This window comes from Gordionus sp. m RMFG-2023, chromosome 1 (genome assembly GCF_954871325.1).
Source record: "Gordionus sp. m RMFG-2023 chromosome 1, tfGorSpeb1-WG-v2, whole genome shotgun sequence".
NCBI lineage: Eukaryota > Metazoa > Nematomorpha > Gordioida > Chordodea > Parachordodidae > Gordionus > Gordionus sp. m RMFG-2023.
In genome coordinates this window covers 15530271-15547758 of record NC_088775.1, presented here as the reverse complement: position 1 = coordinate 15547758, position 17488 = coordinate 15530271, and the positions used below count along the sequence as shown (strand labels likewise).

General features: G+C 25.9%; 1 protein-coding gene across 1 annotated transcript; it reads right to left on the bottom strand.

Annotated features, from left to right (window-relative positions):
• Nucleotides 1-117: 117 nt before the first annotated feature.
• Nucleotides 118-17088, bottom strand: LOC135930965 (putative uncharacterized protein DDB_G0277255). Its single transcript, XM_065467771.1, has 10 exons — nucleotides 17074-17088; nucleotides 13263-13489; nucleotides 11180-11257; nucleotides 7944-7997; nucleotides 5888-5950; nucleotides 5319-5688; nucleotides 3391-3512; nucleotides 2638-3278; nucleotides 2260-2500; nucleotides 118-529 (listed from the first exon to the last, which is right to left on the bottom strand). The coding sequence occupies exons 3-10, from the start codon at nucleotides 11225-11227 to the stop codon at nucleotides 473-475; spliced, it is 1596 nt and encodes a 531-aa protein (XP_065323843.1). The 5' UTR covers nucleotides 11228-11257; nucleotides 13263-13489; nucleotides 17074-17088; the 3' UTR covers nucleotides 118-472.
• Between the last annotated feature and the right edge of the window lie 400 nt (nucleotides 17089-17488).

The following is a 17488-nucleotide window of genomic DNA, read 5'->3' as shown; positions in this document are numbered from 1 at the left end:
GCTTCTTATCTTTCATTAGACCAGTATAAAAAAAAGGGCTTAATGTATAAAAATCGCTTTTAAAATAATAATATATTCTAATTATTATTTTTTATTCTTATACATATATATATTTCTTCATAATAGGATATAAATAGTTTTTCGATCATATCACAGAATATAAGATTTGTTGAATATTTAAGTATTAAACAATGATGGTGGTCAACACCATAAAGTATTTTCTATAAAATAATTTTTTGGCAATACTTACAATTATAATGTTAAAAATATAAAACATAAATAAGTTATAATTATTGTTGCATTTTATGTATGGTATATAATTAGTATAATTAAGATATCACCTTAGGAGAGTTCCATATAAAAAAAAAAAATTATTATAATACATAATTATCTTGATATTTTGTTTAATCTTTGAGAGTTTATTAAATAAAAGTTATATGATACAAAACAAGAATACTAAAAATGTTGTTCTTTATAAATATTCATTAGTAGATCCATATTTTCTCTTATTCCTAATGTAAAATAGATCCTTTTTTTTAAAATGATTGATAATTTTTTGTGTAAACATTTTTCAGCCAACAATCATGTTAATATTGGTTATAAGAATATCAGGATTGCGTGAAATACGAATAACGGACAAAGCATTTGGTGCACATATATGAAAGAAAGATAAATATTAAACAGTTTAAATTATATAAAAACTTTAAAATAATTAAGCTTGCTTTGACATTATCCTAAATCTTAAATGTTGATTGGGTCCCTTCTTTTATCAAAGGAAAAGAGTTGCGAATCGCAATATTTTAGGAAATACGTTAATAACCATTTTAAAATATTATAAGTCATTTGGAATAGATATTCATTTTTCTCATTCGCTACTTTACCTTTGATAAATGGAAAATAAAACATAACTTTAGGATTTACATGTCATTACCGCAAAACTTCTGTGAGTGCATTAAAACGAACGTCAATTACCGCATGCATTACCATGAAAAAAAAAATTTCTAATCATATTTTTTCAATTAATTTTTTTAAAATATTTATTTATGTATTGCCTACAAGCTAACTTGCGGTAGCCATCGAATTATATATAAATCTTAACACTAGGCCATCAATCTTTATAGCCTTAATAGTGTTATTAAACCGCTCGTTTTGAGCCTATTTTTAAAAACGACTAACTCAATATTTCATCCAGAATAATATTACGCAAGCCTGAAGATTTTGCTTATAGAAGGAACAAAGGTTTGGACATCTATTAGCAAAATCTCGATTCTTGCTAAAAAATTGAGTTAGCCATTTTTAAAAATCGGCTCAAAACAAGCCGTTTAATAACACTAGCCTTAACATTTTAGCTTAAGTAAAATCAAGCAAAAAAATAATATTCATATCTATATTAATATATATCCCAGAAAATAAATTGAGTTAGCACCCAATTCGGGAAAATAAACATCTAAAAATATATATAACCCTTTTGACTTTAGTATTTTTTATATAAAATTGCTTATTTTATCAATATTGAAATGTTTAAATTCATTAAATTAACTTAATTATTCAATAAAATTATTGGTTTCAAATTAATCCCAACATAACTGATTTGTATTTGTAAAATTAACATGAATTTAATTTAAAAAGAGTTATTTTTCAAATTTTTATTTAATTATGTTAATGAATATATTGAAAGTTTTTTAATTAAATTTTTTTTTATAAGTATGAAGATAGCTCCGTGATATCATTCACATATTAATAGTTATTTTCAACTCTAGCCATCACATTATATATGCCATTAACCTTAGTTTATATTAGGCCTTTTAATCCATGGCTTTGTTAGGGGTGAGGGGAATAGACAATTTTTGACGAGAGGGGTGGGGAAGGAAAGAGTAGTCTAATTTTTTATTCACTTAATTATATTTACTAAAACAGGCAAATTTCTGAGGGGAATGTTCCCACCCACCTTACCTGACTATGCCTACAAAGAATAGGAAATTGCATTCACTTGTAATTTTTTTAGTAATATTTTGATGGTAATGCATTTGCGAAAATATCTTTTTGTGATAATAGACAATCGCTTTACGAAGTGAGGCAGTCATTAAGTAGCGACGAATCTTAAGTATTGAGATATTTACAAACGATACGAATTAACTATAACATATCCTTTATTTATTTATGATGAAAGCTAAGTGTAGTGTAACTAACAGCCCATACTAAATTATCAAAAAATATTATACTCAAATAACATGTGTAATCAAACGTAAAATACATTACTTTTCCAATCTTGTTGTTTATGGTATAATTAGGTATTTCATTGAACAAGTCTTTCTTTATGACATTAAAGGAAATTTTATTACCTATAAGTAAGTTAATATTGTTATTAGACTTTTCTTCGTTAAAATTATTTAAATAGTTCAAGGCCTGCGTAGCTTTATCGTAATCCTCAAAATTTATAAACGCCGTTTGCGTTTCATTTCGTTCTGCTTTGAAGTTTAGAGTAGCGAACCCTGGAAATCTTAAATTAAATTATAAATATATATTATAATTATTATGAATCTTACAATGGAAATTAATTTTACATTAGAGTTTTATTCTTATAATATATATATTTTTTTAAATTGTATAGTAATTATTAGTATATAGATTAATTACATTTCAAAATATTTTTCTAATTCTTGTTTTGTTTTGTCTTTAGAAATATCTGTGACAATGATCTCATTATTTGGCAAGTTATTATTATTAACATTTTCTAGAATTAAGTCGGAGTTATCGTTCTTATTTAATACATTAGTCGTGTTTGTACCGATAATATTTGGTTGGGATGTTGCATTTTCTGATTCAGTTTTAGACATGGATTCATTTTGATTATTTGTAGAGTTCGTAGTCATAACATGTTTAATACTTTTATATTGAGGGTTGAGATTTTCTTTTTGATCAACATCTAAAACATCTGTAATACGCATATTTTGTGGCAAATCACAATCATTTGTCTGATCTGTCTCGTTAATTGAATCGCTTTCTTCTTGGGAATAAGCTCTGTTTTTGAACAAAGATAATTGATTGTTGTTAACAATATCGTAATACAGATTCGAGTTAATGTTGTTGCATTCGTGATTATTATTAGAAACATTATCATCGCCGTTTAAATAATGAATAGTGTTATTTTCCATCCCATTGATACTGGCAAAATATGTCTGGTTTTTATAGTCCATCATACTTGACCCAAGAGGAACTTGGATGATGGACTTAGGATGAGTTAATAAATAGTCTCCCGATATGAGAGGTATGTATGTCTATCATGTCAAATAAAAAAACAAGTCAATGAAAATAATAAATTGTCTAAAATATCGATTTTAAGATAGAAGTCATTGTAATATAATTTAAATATGAATTCATTTTAAATACGGGAAGAGATGGCGAATGTTGCATTGAACATTGCGGAGAAGCGTTATTAGAACCAAAGTCAGCATAAAAGTGATGTATGAGTCCTTCGTTAGGAGTTGCTACCAATGTTGAACTCAGCTCATCTTCATTTCATTATTAAAGATGTTACAATAGTCAATTTTTTTGATATAATATAATAGATCAGAAATACAGAAACTTTCTCAGTACATCATATAGGGTAAGTTTATCTAGGATAAAGACTTCCGGAATCCTCCCACACTGATTAAAAATAACAATTTTCAACATCTGTTTTTAAATTTAGTAAGAAATACTCCTTCCGGAAATGAACCAAGCATATCATTAAAACTTGATTTTGCTCAATTTAAAAATATATTGAAAAAATAAATATTTAATTCGGGCCAGGCCGGGAAGGGGTCAAATAATTTTATTTTAAGTTGGGCTTTTTGAAAATTAAAGAAGTTTTGTTCAAGCCGATCTTGAAAAATTAGACTCTATGAAAGCTAATCATAATAAAAGTCAAAACATTTGCTAAACAAAGATCGAATTTTGTCAAAATGTAATAAGACATTAATTTTTTAATATATATTAACATCACATGGTGGTATCCGATCTACTATATATCATTTCCCCAAGTATTGAACCACTAAGTTAGCTTCAGAAAAAATATATGACCCTTGCTGGATTTGAAACAAGGTCTATCGGATTCGTGATTTACTTTATACATTCTGGAATTAATTTCCGGTAAAATCAGGGTTCAAAATCAACAGTTAATAATTTAAAATGAAATATTTCAAATCCTCGCAATAGGATTCTCCCGGATTATTCCATATTCTGGATAAATTTACCACACATACATATCATCGGCGGAGTATTATAGTGTTATCCTCATTTTTGCAAAATACATTCTTTTCTCGATTAATCAATTTCTTCAACTAGTATATTCTTACAAATCAACAGTAAAAATATTAAAATATAATTTAGAATAATCCTTTATTTGCATTGTTACCGTTAATACTGTTAAACTGCTCTATTTTAGTCGATTTTTAAAAACGACAAACTCAAAATTTTATCCAGGAAAATATCAAGCAAAGCTTGAAGATTTTGCAAATGGCGAAAGGTTTGAACATATATTAGAGAAATTTCTATATCTGGCTAAAATAATAATATAGCCTTTTAAAAATCGCCTCAAATCGAGCCGTTTAACAACATTAGTTATTATCTCCTATTTAAAATCAAGAAGCATTTTTCTTCAAATGCCCTCCTGAAAAGTTAAAAAATAGATATAGAACATTATAATATTCAGCAGACGATATCTATAATTAAAATTTTAATTTTACGTCTAAAAAAATTAATATTATTTATTATTATATTTTAGACCTTGGGTTAGGGTGAAAAAAAGCGATCTAAACCTTTAGGTCGTGTTAAAAAAATGACCCATATTTTGGGAAAGACCCGAACTTGAAGACGGAGTCACAAAATATAACCTGGGAAAAATTGTCCAAAAGGTTCCAAAACATTTAAAAAGTATATATAACAAAAGTATCACTTTACTGCTCATATGTTAAGGAAAAAGATACGTATATCCTATGCGAATTTTAATTAAAATCTGAAACAGATGTTCTAGTATTCACAAAGAGTTAATATTAATTGAAAGAATAAGATATATGCTCAAATAGGATAATACAATAATAAGTATAATTATTAAATAATTATTGAGAATTTAAATAACAGAACTTGTAATAAGACCTATAATCAATTATGAGACAAAATCCTACCTATAAGAATAAATTTGCTTTAAACTATTTGGTTTATAAGAGATGTCATTTATTATTAAATAATCTATTTGTGTAAAATTGAAAAAATGTTGTAATTTTTTTGAGAATAATTTGATGAATTAAAGAAAACTAATATTTAAAAAGGCATTATACTTGAGTTAATAGATCGTAGATAGCCTGGTTGACAATTAAGTACCTGAGGCATATTTAACTGTAGGTTTGAAGGTTTAATTTGATGAATATTGTTTATATTTATATCGTTATTCAGTTGACGCAATAAGGAGTTAGTGTTTGGATTCAAATATATTTTGGGGTAAGCGTTATTAGTTTGCACTATATTGTTCGGTAATTTGCTTAAGGTGTTATCAATATGTAAATTATTGTAATTGCCATTGATTAAATTTGAAATGCCATTATTCATATTTATGATATTGTTATTGGATTTAGGTTTGGCTACTTTCGTGTTTGTTTTGGCAAATTCAAGTCTCAATGTTTGACATGATTCGGGATCAAACTTGATTCCCTATTATATGAGTATTTTTTTTAAATACATTATTTTAAATCAGTTGATATTCTAAGTTAAATATATATTTTTTGAAAAATATTTTAAAACAAATTTAAAATTTTTTATCTATCATAATCTTATAAGATATTATAATAAATTTATCAAATAACAAAACGCCTCTACTATATTATGCAAAATTGGATTATTTATTTTAAACCTGTAGTTGCATTTTGGCGTTTTCGGCATCTATTCTTGTTTTAAAAGTTATAAAACCAACGGGCTTTTGTAAAAAAGAATAAATAGATTTATTAATCAAGTGTTGTTTTTAACGATTCATGTTTAATTTACTGTTTCATCATTTATTTTTTAAATTGTTCCTTAAATTATAAATATTTGAATGATTAGATGGAGATAATGAGGATTATTGATAGCAATTCTCAATTGCTTCAAAATTACGTCTTCTCGTAAATATCATTTTAAGCCAATAAAATATTTCCCCCTACACCCCCTCCCCCCATTATCTCTTTCCTAAAAATTTATACAATATATCATTATAAAGAAGAATTTCAAAGAAAAATTAATAAAAGTTAATAACTTTTTAAAATCTATAATTCAAAATTTTTAGAAAAAAATATATTTTTAAAAAGATATAATATAGCCAAATACATACAATAAGTGGACCTAAAAACCTTCAATGAAACTTATGGGGAAAATTCCACCAAATATTGCTTCCCACCCTCTTTCGCCCTTAGTAAAATCCAGGCCATGCATATGAAATAGGGTGTACACATTTTTGAATAAAATTTATAAAGTTGTGAAATATTTGGGTAATATTCTAAATCGCTTAAAAAGAAAATTTCCTAAAATTACAAGCTATATTGACTTAAAACTCTCATCAATTTTTTAAAAATTCAATAATAAAAAAAAGAAGTGGCGTATTTACACGCACACGCATATGAAAAATTTATAATTTATAAATATTTAATGAAAAATATATAAAATGAAATGATGTATTAGGGAATTATTAAAATATAATATTAAATAGATATCGTTTTGGGCATTTTTATATTGTATTACAAAACATTTTTCCAACATTAAATTTTTTTAAATTAAGGTTATACTTTGTACTAAATCAAATATATTATGTAAAATAATGATAATTTTGTTTACATTAAATAGTATCATGTCAATTCAACACAGCGAAAAAGTATTATCGCGAATGCATTACAGTAAATATATTATATCAGAAACAATTACATCGAATGTATTACCTCGGACATTACAGCGAATTCAATATAGTAAAAAACTTCACAATCGTAAAAACAAAACCGCTAACATTATAGCCAATGTACTATAGCAAAAACCTTATTGTGGATGTATTGCCGCTAAAATTTTACTATGAATGCATTACCGTATGAACATTATCGCGGATGCATTACAGCGAATGCAATAACGTGTAAATAATGTTGCTACTGGAATATTGTGATCTATTTAGAAATTTATTTATATTTGACAAATTGGTACTAATATTCTTTGCTACTTGTAAATTTCGATTTTACAGTATATGCAGTTAGTCAATTTATATATTTTTATTTTTGAGATATTTCGTAGATTAAAAATATTATTTAATTGTTGGGATTGCCGGTCCCATATCTTACTACCTAACCTGCCTTTCTTCTTTAAATAGTCTATTGTTATATTCTCATCAAGCAAGCTCAAACATCTTTAAAGAACTTTGGATTAGGACAGATCCGCTAAAAGTCTAACCAACCCAAATTTACGATAATGTATTCGCGGTAATATATTGAGATGATGCATTTGCCATAATATTTTCCCCAGAACGCATTCCCAAAAATGCATTTACGATAATGTTTTCGCGGCATTGCATTTGCCAAAATGTAATTAATACTTTCAAGGTATTCGCGCTAATATATTGGTTGTAATATATTTGGAGTAATGATTTACGGATATACATTAGTAGTCATGCATTCACGATAATATTTTTGCTCTAATTATGAAAATGCATACGTGGTATTAATTTTACGCTTAGCGCATTGGTGATAATTCTATTCGCTATAAAAGTTTCCCGGTATTGACTTTTAACCACATAATAAATAATATGGTGCATTCATCATTTAAGGTGACCGACAAAAAAAAAATTTTAATTGGAAGTAAACTGGAATTTAAGACTATATTTTATCCAAGTTTATGTTAAATTAATTTCTTGATTAATATTTTTATATAAAAATAAAATATAAATCAAATCAATATACCGAAAGATTTTTGCCTAATTTATTGGTGACTTTGAGCAATGAATTCTCGTATCCCTAATAATATAAGATTAAAATTTAAAAATTTTTGTTGCGAAATTTACTATTTTATACATATAATTCGGAATTTTCAGGGCGATTTTTAAATTAGAAAAAATTCTGATTGAACAGAGATGCAGTCCAGCATCAGCATGTTTGGGCGGACAGGTCAATCAAAAATTTAAGATGACGATCGTAAAGCGATTGACGGGGAAACAATGCTAGTATGATAAAACCCTTAAACACAAAGAAAGGCCTAATTTGGTGTGAGATTATATTTTAAAATATAATTTCTTACCTAAAATATATATAAAATTTGGGCAATAGGGAACATTAAAAAATAGTTTGAATGTTTATTAGAATAAAAATTTTAAAAATAGTCGCAAAGATCAGGAATAATTGAAATCTACCATATGCCTAAAATGGGCACACTCAAAATGTGCTAATTTTGAAAATTTCTTTACATTCATTTATTATATTGATTAATTTATAATTAAAAATAACAAATATATGTCAAAATTACTAACATTTTGTTCAATAAAGATATAAAGTTGTGTTCAATCTCCGCTTTACCTTGGTGCTCAGCTATTTTACCCTGGGTACGGGGTAAAATGATGAAAATGGTATATTTCACATAATTAACTATAGCTCTTAAAGCAGGGGTGTCAATAGCCTTTACAATTTCTGGGGGCGCAACTAAAAAAATTTATGGGGGGCTAAACCCCTATACTCCCTACTTTTCAGGCCTTCGGGGAATCTTTTGTTAGGCCTTATGCCGGGTTTTATATTAATATATTATACTTTTTTAATTGAAATTTGCAAACTCTGAACAATTATTCTGATTTTCATATTTTGTCATTTATTATGCTTACAAAAATGTAAGTAAAACAATACAAGACATTTCTAAAGATAATTTATTAATTCAATATTTATCCATTTATTACAATATTAAATTTTCGATTACGGATATAAAAAAATATTTGTCTAAAGAATTACAAGTGATTAAAAAAGTTAACCTCAATTGATAATGGTTTTTAAAAACCACACAAAGCAATATAATTCTTATCAATCTACATTGACAAAAGATCATTAAACTAATATAACATTGTATTAACATTTTAGACAATGTTTTATAGAATTGAATAATAAGGAAAAATTTGTAGGCCTAACTAAATCAATAATTCTTGAAGAAGAGAATATAAACGACTACAAATCATAAAACTATATGGTGGTTAGAGCTTCCTCTTAGATGACTAGAGCTTCCTCTTAGATGAAATGATGCAAGCTAGATAAGTAATAGAGAAAATTATTATGAGATATTAAATTTCTAAAAGATTATCTTCCATTTTTAATGATATATAAACGACTAGACAGTTGATCATTATTGCATATCTAAATTATTCAATCAAATGCTCTCGACAGCATGAGTAATAATCTTAAATTACATAGCCACACAAATAATGGATGATGATTAATTTGCAGTCATAGCCATGACACACAAAGTAAACTCATATCAGAATTTATTATGTTAAATAAATTGATAGTACCAAAACAGTAAAAATCTTTAGAAGAAATAATTATACAAATATATTGAAGCCTTGAGTTATTTACACAGTAAGGATGCCATATTAGAAATGAATCCATTTGTAACTAGAAAATAAGGACCAGAGTGATATGATGAAAGCAATTAAGATTTTATTGTCGCACCACTGCTAGTTGGAATACTATGTCTTAAAATAATAGTAGTTTGTAATAATATCAAAAATATAATGTATTAAAAATTTAACTCAAAACTGTTTTTCAATGAAGAAAAAATTTCCCTAAAAACACGTATAAAAAGAGAAGGAAAAACAGATCTTTAATAAGGATTACATTCATTTTAAGATGAATAATAAGATGTTAGATGGCATTAAAAAATTGAAAGCAAATTGTTACTTATATTTATTATCAAAAGTATTGATTAGTAAAGATCAAAATATTAAGCGTATAATATATTCTATTACTGTCACATATGTCTATAAAAGTGGCATTTTATCTGATATTTTATAATCAATTCTATATAATAGAGTATTATAAACATGTCTACTCACTTTTTATAAACAAATTTTTTATACTTGTTTGGACCTTGGAAATATTTTTGGGAAGAGGGATGGTAATTAAATTTAAAAATGAATAATAAAGTTGATTAGTGGTTTTGAACTCGGTTAATTACAATATTAAATTTGTTAATTTTCAATTAATAGATGATTATTTTAATTTAATTAGGGTTATAAAATAATTTAAATAATAGAAATCAATTAAGCTCCAACTTATTTAGACATTATGAGTTATATTGATATTCCATTTATAACACAAAGATTGCAAGCTGACATAAATTCATTTAGTAAAAATTTAGAGAGTCTTATTAATTTTAATAAAATCAAATCGTTCAGGGGGTTATCAAAAAATTTCTTTGAAGTTTAGGGGGGATATTAGGGAGCCACTAAAAAAAAAATTTGCTTCTAGGGGCTATTCAAATTTTTCAGGGGACTCGAGGCCCTGCGCCCCCCCCCAGTGACGCTACTCTTCTAAAGTATTATAGGTAGAACACCTTCTTTTATTTTGTAGCTGAGGAATAGGGCTACATTTGATTTCTAATATGTTCTAGTTCAATTATGTTTAAAATTTTATGGTAAAAATTCAAATTACCTATTGTTTTACACCAGTCTCCTCTATCTATGCTTATTAATTTTAGATAATTTTACCATATAATATTTATATTATGTATTTTAATTCATATGAAAGGTATGTAATATAAAAATTATGATAAAATCAAAAGTTTTTAGGACAATTTTATAAAAATTTATGCATGCTGGAATTTATTTAGGGTAAAATCAGAATATTTTAAAGATATATATTTTAGAGATTCTACAAGTAAGAATTTCGGATTAGTCCTTATTTCAGATTAACTTACCACATTATATACTGTGAAATATATCAGGGACATCACTAGCCTTTTCAATCTCGACTCAAATTTAAAAATTTTTTTTAGCTAACATTATCCAAAATACCTTTTTGTAGCTAATACTATCCTAAATTACCTTTTTTTAAATATTTTGAGGGGCTCTTCAAATTTTTCAGGATGCTCGATTCCTTGCGCCCCCCTCCCTAGTGACGCTACTGAAATATATCATCTATCAAAATAATTCAATATATCTAACTTTAAAATTCCTAAATAACAAATATAATTCTCTGGGTTTTGCGTCCATTGGTATGCCACTAACGAATAATGTTCGAACCTTAAATATAAAATCAAAATTTTAATAAATTTATATTATGTTGTCAATTGACATAATATTATTAAAAATCATATACTCTCTTTTAAAGATATTAAAAACGTCTCAATTTCGTTCATAGCTTAATTTATTCATAATTTATACTGAGAATTTAGAAAATTTATTATTAAAAAATAATAATAAATGGTAATAAGGAAATAATATAATTGCAAAGATTTTTAAATTTACATTTAAATGTGAATAAAATTTACTAGTAAATTTATATCCGCTATAGTATAAATCTCCAAAGTACCTTAGTTTTAACTATTTATATACTTTTATTCATGCAGGTTAAATTTATAATACTTACAATTTATATAAATATATCACGTATTAGTGGGGAGTTTTATTTTTTTTAAATATATTTACACCGGTTATTTTGATCTTGATCATACATATAATTCTTAATTATCAAATAAAAATTTATCAATTATTTTATTTTAGCATTTTGCTTTTCTAATTTGCGTTTTTTTAAAAAAAAAAAATAGAAAATTAATATAAAATTTTAATTACAGGAAACCCCCGATTTAGAGTTACTCAGGGGATCAGAGATTTAAACGTTAAATGTGGAGAAACGTTTAAATCAAGAATATTGGATAAGTCGGAGTTTTATACTGTATGTATTTTATCTAGTATATAAATCTCTATTAATATTGTCTAAAATTAATTTTTAATATATAGATGAGATATTTAAATTCAAAGAATTTAACAAATTTAAATAATCAATTATTTTTTAATATATGAGCTCAAATATCAGAGGTTTGTTAGCGGCGGCCTGTTAAGAATTTTTGCATAAGTTGCTCTCCGCCTGTTAAAATTTCAAAATTAGGTCCGACCCGACATATCAATATTTATGTCCACCTCGGCCCGGTAAATATTTTTGTGCGAAATTTCCTGTTAACACATTTTTAATATCTAAATTTTTACGCAATGTCTTCCATGGTCATCTATAATTGAGTTTAATATCTGAATTGTGCATTTTTAATTAGTTCATATCCAAATAACTTTTTAATTTTTTGTGAATCTACTATATTATTTAGAGATGTAGTGAGTGTTTTAATTAGGTGGCTCTTAAAATACGAAAAAAATAAGAACATTTCAATTTATTTTTAAATATTATTAATTAAAATCAAAATATTAGCTTGAAAATAATTAAAAAAAATATTTTAATGCCCTTACTGGCCTATTAACGTTTTCCATTTGAATTTTATCTATAAATTGCCCGACCCATTAAAATGTATAAATTGTCCAGCCTGTTATAATTTTTCGCCCAGTCAGGCCCGCGAGCCAGTAATACAAAATCTAACAAAATTGCAAAATTTATTTAATATAATAAATTAAATTTACGCCTTTCCGAGAAATATACGAAACCTAAAAACTAAAAAAAATAGGTGCCAAAATAGAAATATTAATCAGGCTAACTTAATAGGGAATAAACGTAATTCACAGTTTTAAATAATTAGTTTCACAATTTTAAATTAATTTGTTCAGTTAATTCATATTTTCACAGTTTACTAGTTGTTAAACGATTCGATTTGAGACGATTTTTAAAACACGGATTTGGCTAATCGATGTCCAAACCTTTGTGCCATTTATGAGCAAAATTTTCAGGTTTGCGTAATAATTTTCTGGACAAAATATTAATTTAGCCGTTTTTAAAAATTGGCTCAAATTTAGCCATTTGACAAGACTACAGTTTAATAATAATTATTTTCACAGGTTTTAAATCAATTTGTTCAGTTTTTAATTCGTGTTTTTACAGTTTCAAATAAAATTATTTTTTAAATTATGTTAGATTTTATCGATTTAAAATTCTGTGAAAATAATTTAAATCTGTGACTGGGTATTTCGATTTGAAAACTGTACATTTAATAGGTTCTCAATCTTTTTTAATAGGGTTGAATACACCATATTCTTAAAATTTATATAATTATTCTATCATGCATACACAATTTATTAGACAATTTACTTCATCGTGACTTCCGCAGGAGTTACCATTTTGATATGTTACGTTATTATTGTTGTCAAGACCCTTCTCGTTGTTAACTGACTTGATATTAGTATTTTCGATAAATAAGGTATCCTCACCACAATTTGGCTTCAGAATATTCTTACAACCATTTTCTGCGGCAATTATTATATTATTTGAGACATTTTGAGCTTTGTTCTCATCAATTTCGTGAGTTTTCTCAACAGCTTTATCACAATTTAGGGCGTATATAGTATAGGGATTGTCATGATTGAAGATATTATTTTCCGTAGTGGCGATAAGAAAATTTTGATTCGACGTAATAGAATTCATGATAGAGAACACATAGTTTATTTTAAATATAAATTTAATTAATTATTTAAATTAACAATTTATTTTTTTAAATCTATCAATTTAAATATGGGCATTCATTTCTATCGCGAAAAATTTGCACATGACATTTCATCCAACTAATTTGAGGGATCGTTATTTTTATTTTGAGAGGCAATGATAGATGCTGACGATCTTTCCATGACTAAGAAAACGTTATATAAAAATTAATTAAATGCTTGGTATTGTTTTATATTCATTATTAATATTTCTACTATACATATTGTGATAAATATTTCAATGTCAAGTTTAAAAATATAATATGTATAATGAATTTTACACCTTATATTTTTCTTTAATAGCCCATGATAAATATTTACCAAAATTTGAATAAAGATTATAATCAATGAATTCAATTATAACTTGATAAGAGCAGATATTATATACTGTATAATATTTTGTATTATTAATTATCAACATTATCAATTCTCCTCACCCTTCATGATCCCCTTCTATAAAAAATATAACATCCTTTACGATTAAAAATTATTAATTGAATTTTTATTTTATATGAAAAGTAAATTGACCTATTAATAATATCATTTAATCAAAATCGTTGAAAAGGTATTATTGCCAAAAAATTATCGATTTTTAAAAGTATGTTTATAAAGAACCCTGAATGAAACAAGATCGGATATACTAATTTAATTAGTTGATAGAATTTTATAATAATAAAAAATGATTGAATAAGATAAAATTCTTGTTTTTTTTTGGTAAAATAAAAAGCATGAGGGTAATATTAGCACCAATCACCCTGTTTTCTACAGCAACGTTTAGAAGGTTTTGTTTAAAAATAATCTTTAATTGCCGCGTTTTTTTAAAGTGAAAAATCGGATCTGGTTGGTATATATCATTTACTTGAAAATAAACATTTATTCCTTGAGTTTAGATTAATATTAACCACTGATAATATTTTAGAAAAAAAAATATGTAATATTTTGAAAAACGCAGACATTAAATGCTTTAAAGTTGAGGAAAACACGCCCGAGATTTGAAAAATAAATTAATTTATCGCCGCCTATAATTATGGGGTGGGCCTGGACATTTATTGAAAAAATTTCATTTTAAAAAAAAAGGACCTTCATAGGTATCTTATTCGGTTCAGATCTAGGTTAGTAAATTTTTTGAAGACCTGTCCCGGATATTAAAATCTTATCCCCCCCCCCTGCTTTAGAAACAGCTGGGAGATCTTTCATATTTAGTCTAATGGCTTATTTGGAAAGATTAAAGGTTACCCCACCCCCTAAAAATTCTTCTTTTTTTGATTTGATTTTAATTTACTAATTTATTTTCCTTTATAAAACTCCTTTGCGGTCTTTCTTTCTTTTTTTCCTTTCTTTCCTTTCTTTTTCTTTTTATCTTTTTTTCACTCTTTCTTTTTGAATTATTGGTCTAAAAGAAAGAAAGAAAGAAAGAAAGAAAGAAAGAAAGAAAGAAAGAAAGAAAGAAAGAAAGAAAGAAAATATTTAAATGTCATAATATTAATAAAGGTCATTTATAATAAATAATTTAAAGAAAATAAAAAAATAATATTTTTTTCAGTTGTAACAAATTATCAAAAAAATAATATGAGATAATTTGATGAGTAAAAAAAAGCATAAATAATTTATTATTTTAAATTGGTATGTATAATAAATAATGACTAGATAAGGTTAGGCGTACAAATAAGGCGGATGTATGTGTTTATGAAGTTTTTAGTCATATACTGTGAGTGGCGTACTTAAAATTTTTTACAGGGTACAATATTTTGTGAGGTGCTTTACTCCATCTCCCTTTTTTGTCCGGCCCTAGGCCTGGTTTGACTCATAGTGTAAATTTATATGGATCTTTGTCTATCAGCTTTCTAAAATTGACAACAATTTGGCGCACTAATTTTAAGATTTAAGTCTAAATTTAGATTTTATTAGTATCCATGAGTGCTTTATCAGTTTAGCCACCATACAAAAAAAAATTATGAGCAATAAACAAAATTTTTGCCAAACTTTATGATTAAAAATAGAATGAAAAGCACTTATTCGAGCATTATTACATTTAATCCAGTATATTTTTCCATAATCCTCTCGATAAATAGTTGATTAATTAATGCATTTTAGTTTAGTAAATCAATCCTGGTTGATAGAATAAAGAAGAAAATTTAGCAAAATAAGAAAATGAAATTGGTATCGTGAAAAATGGAAAAAACATAGAAGCATTAAAACAATTATAAATAATTTAGTGAAAACATTTCTTATTTTTTTGATCTGAATTACTTAAAATTTAATTATAGTTTTTTGTAACTATTTACAACATAATAAATGTATTGGCATTGTATTTTGCAACATTAAATGGATAAATAAATTTTTATGGATGTTAACATATGAGATCCAATGATATAGAAGCGCGTCTTTTTGTATCTATATAGTTAAATACTAAACTCGCGTTATCTATGGATGTGAATGTGATATTCAAACATGAAAACGTTTTTTTTGAAAACAATTTAATTATATATGATTTAAATAGAAGTAAATATAACATATTTTTTATAAAATACCTTATAGGGCTGAGGATTGTTTAGTTAGGCAAAACGAATAATTGACAGAAGGGGTGTCACAAGCCTTTAATCTCAGAGGGCTCAAAATATTTTTTTTAATTAATGATCTTTTTTTGGGGGAAAAAATTTTAAAATTTTAAGGGGCCTTTCAAATCTTCAGGGAACTCGGGCCCCTGCTCCCCCCAGTGACATAGTTTCTATAGAATGTCAACTCCATCTCATACATGCAATTACGGGGACATTCCACCCTATTATAGCGCATTTGGGAAGCGTCTCATTTCTTAAAAAAAGGTGGAATTATTTTTTCTAAATAATATAATTAAAGTTCATTTTATATAAAAATAAAAAGAAATAATTTGAAGGAGTTTTTTTCCATTTAAAAATAAAAATCAATTTTTGTCTTGGATGTCAATATAAAAGTGTTAATAAAAAAAACACACACTTTTTACTATAATATTTTCTTGAAAAGGGGGGGGGGGGAGGGGTTTGCTTTTTCCACCATTGCTCTTCCCCCACTCAGTATTTTTAGGCCATGCCTGGCTTTCAAGCTGGGCCCAGATATTATAATATTTTTTTGGACCTTGCCCGGGTTTTCAAAATAGTAATTTATAATCTAATCAGTATTTTGTAAATGGTTTCCATGGAAATCCATGATTCGAGAAGATAATGTTTGCTAAATCATCCCTTCATTTAATAACTGGCTAATTATTATAATTGAATTCAGCCCTGATTTTCTAATTCATACCTAATTACGACAAGTTCCTTTTCCTTCCTTTCTTCCTTCCTTTGGCCAAACCGGATGATTTTTGGGTAAAAAAATATAATCTTGAAATTAAATTTAAACTTTTGAAATTTTTTTAAATAAATATATATATAAGGGTTATTTATTACCTGTAAAAATTATGATTTACAAAATTTATAAATTTTGAAAAAAGGAGAATAGATCGATTAAAAAAATTTTTTTTTTATTTTTTCTTTATATTTTTATTTTTTATAAATGGCCTTCAAAAAAAATAATAAAAATTCATTTTATGCAGGTAAATAATTGTTGTAATGATCATAAAAGAAGAAAATAAATTGGATATTTCATTATTTTTTATAAATGAAGAAATGAAAACAAATTATTAAGTTAAGAATTTGTATTTACTCTTATAAAAAAGGGTTGTTGTTAGTTATACGGAAGGCAGTCTTGAAAGTATCGGTATTTTATATATTTTTTGGATCTACTTCCACATATGGTTATAATGTATATTCAAAAAAATTGTCGTTTTTGAAAAGGTTCTATTACCTAGTCGGTAAGTACGTA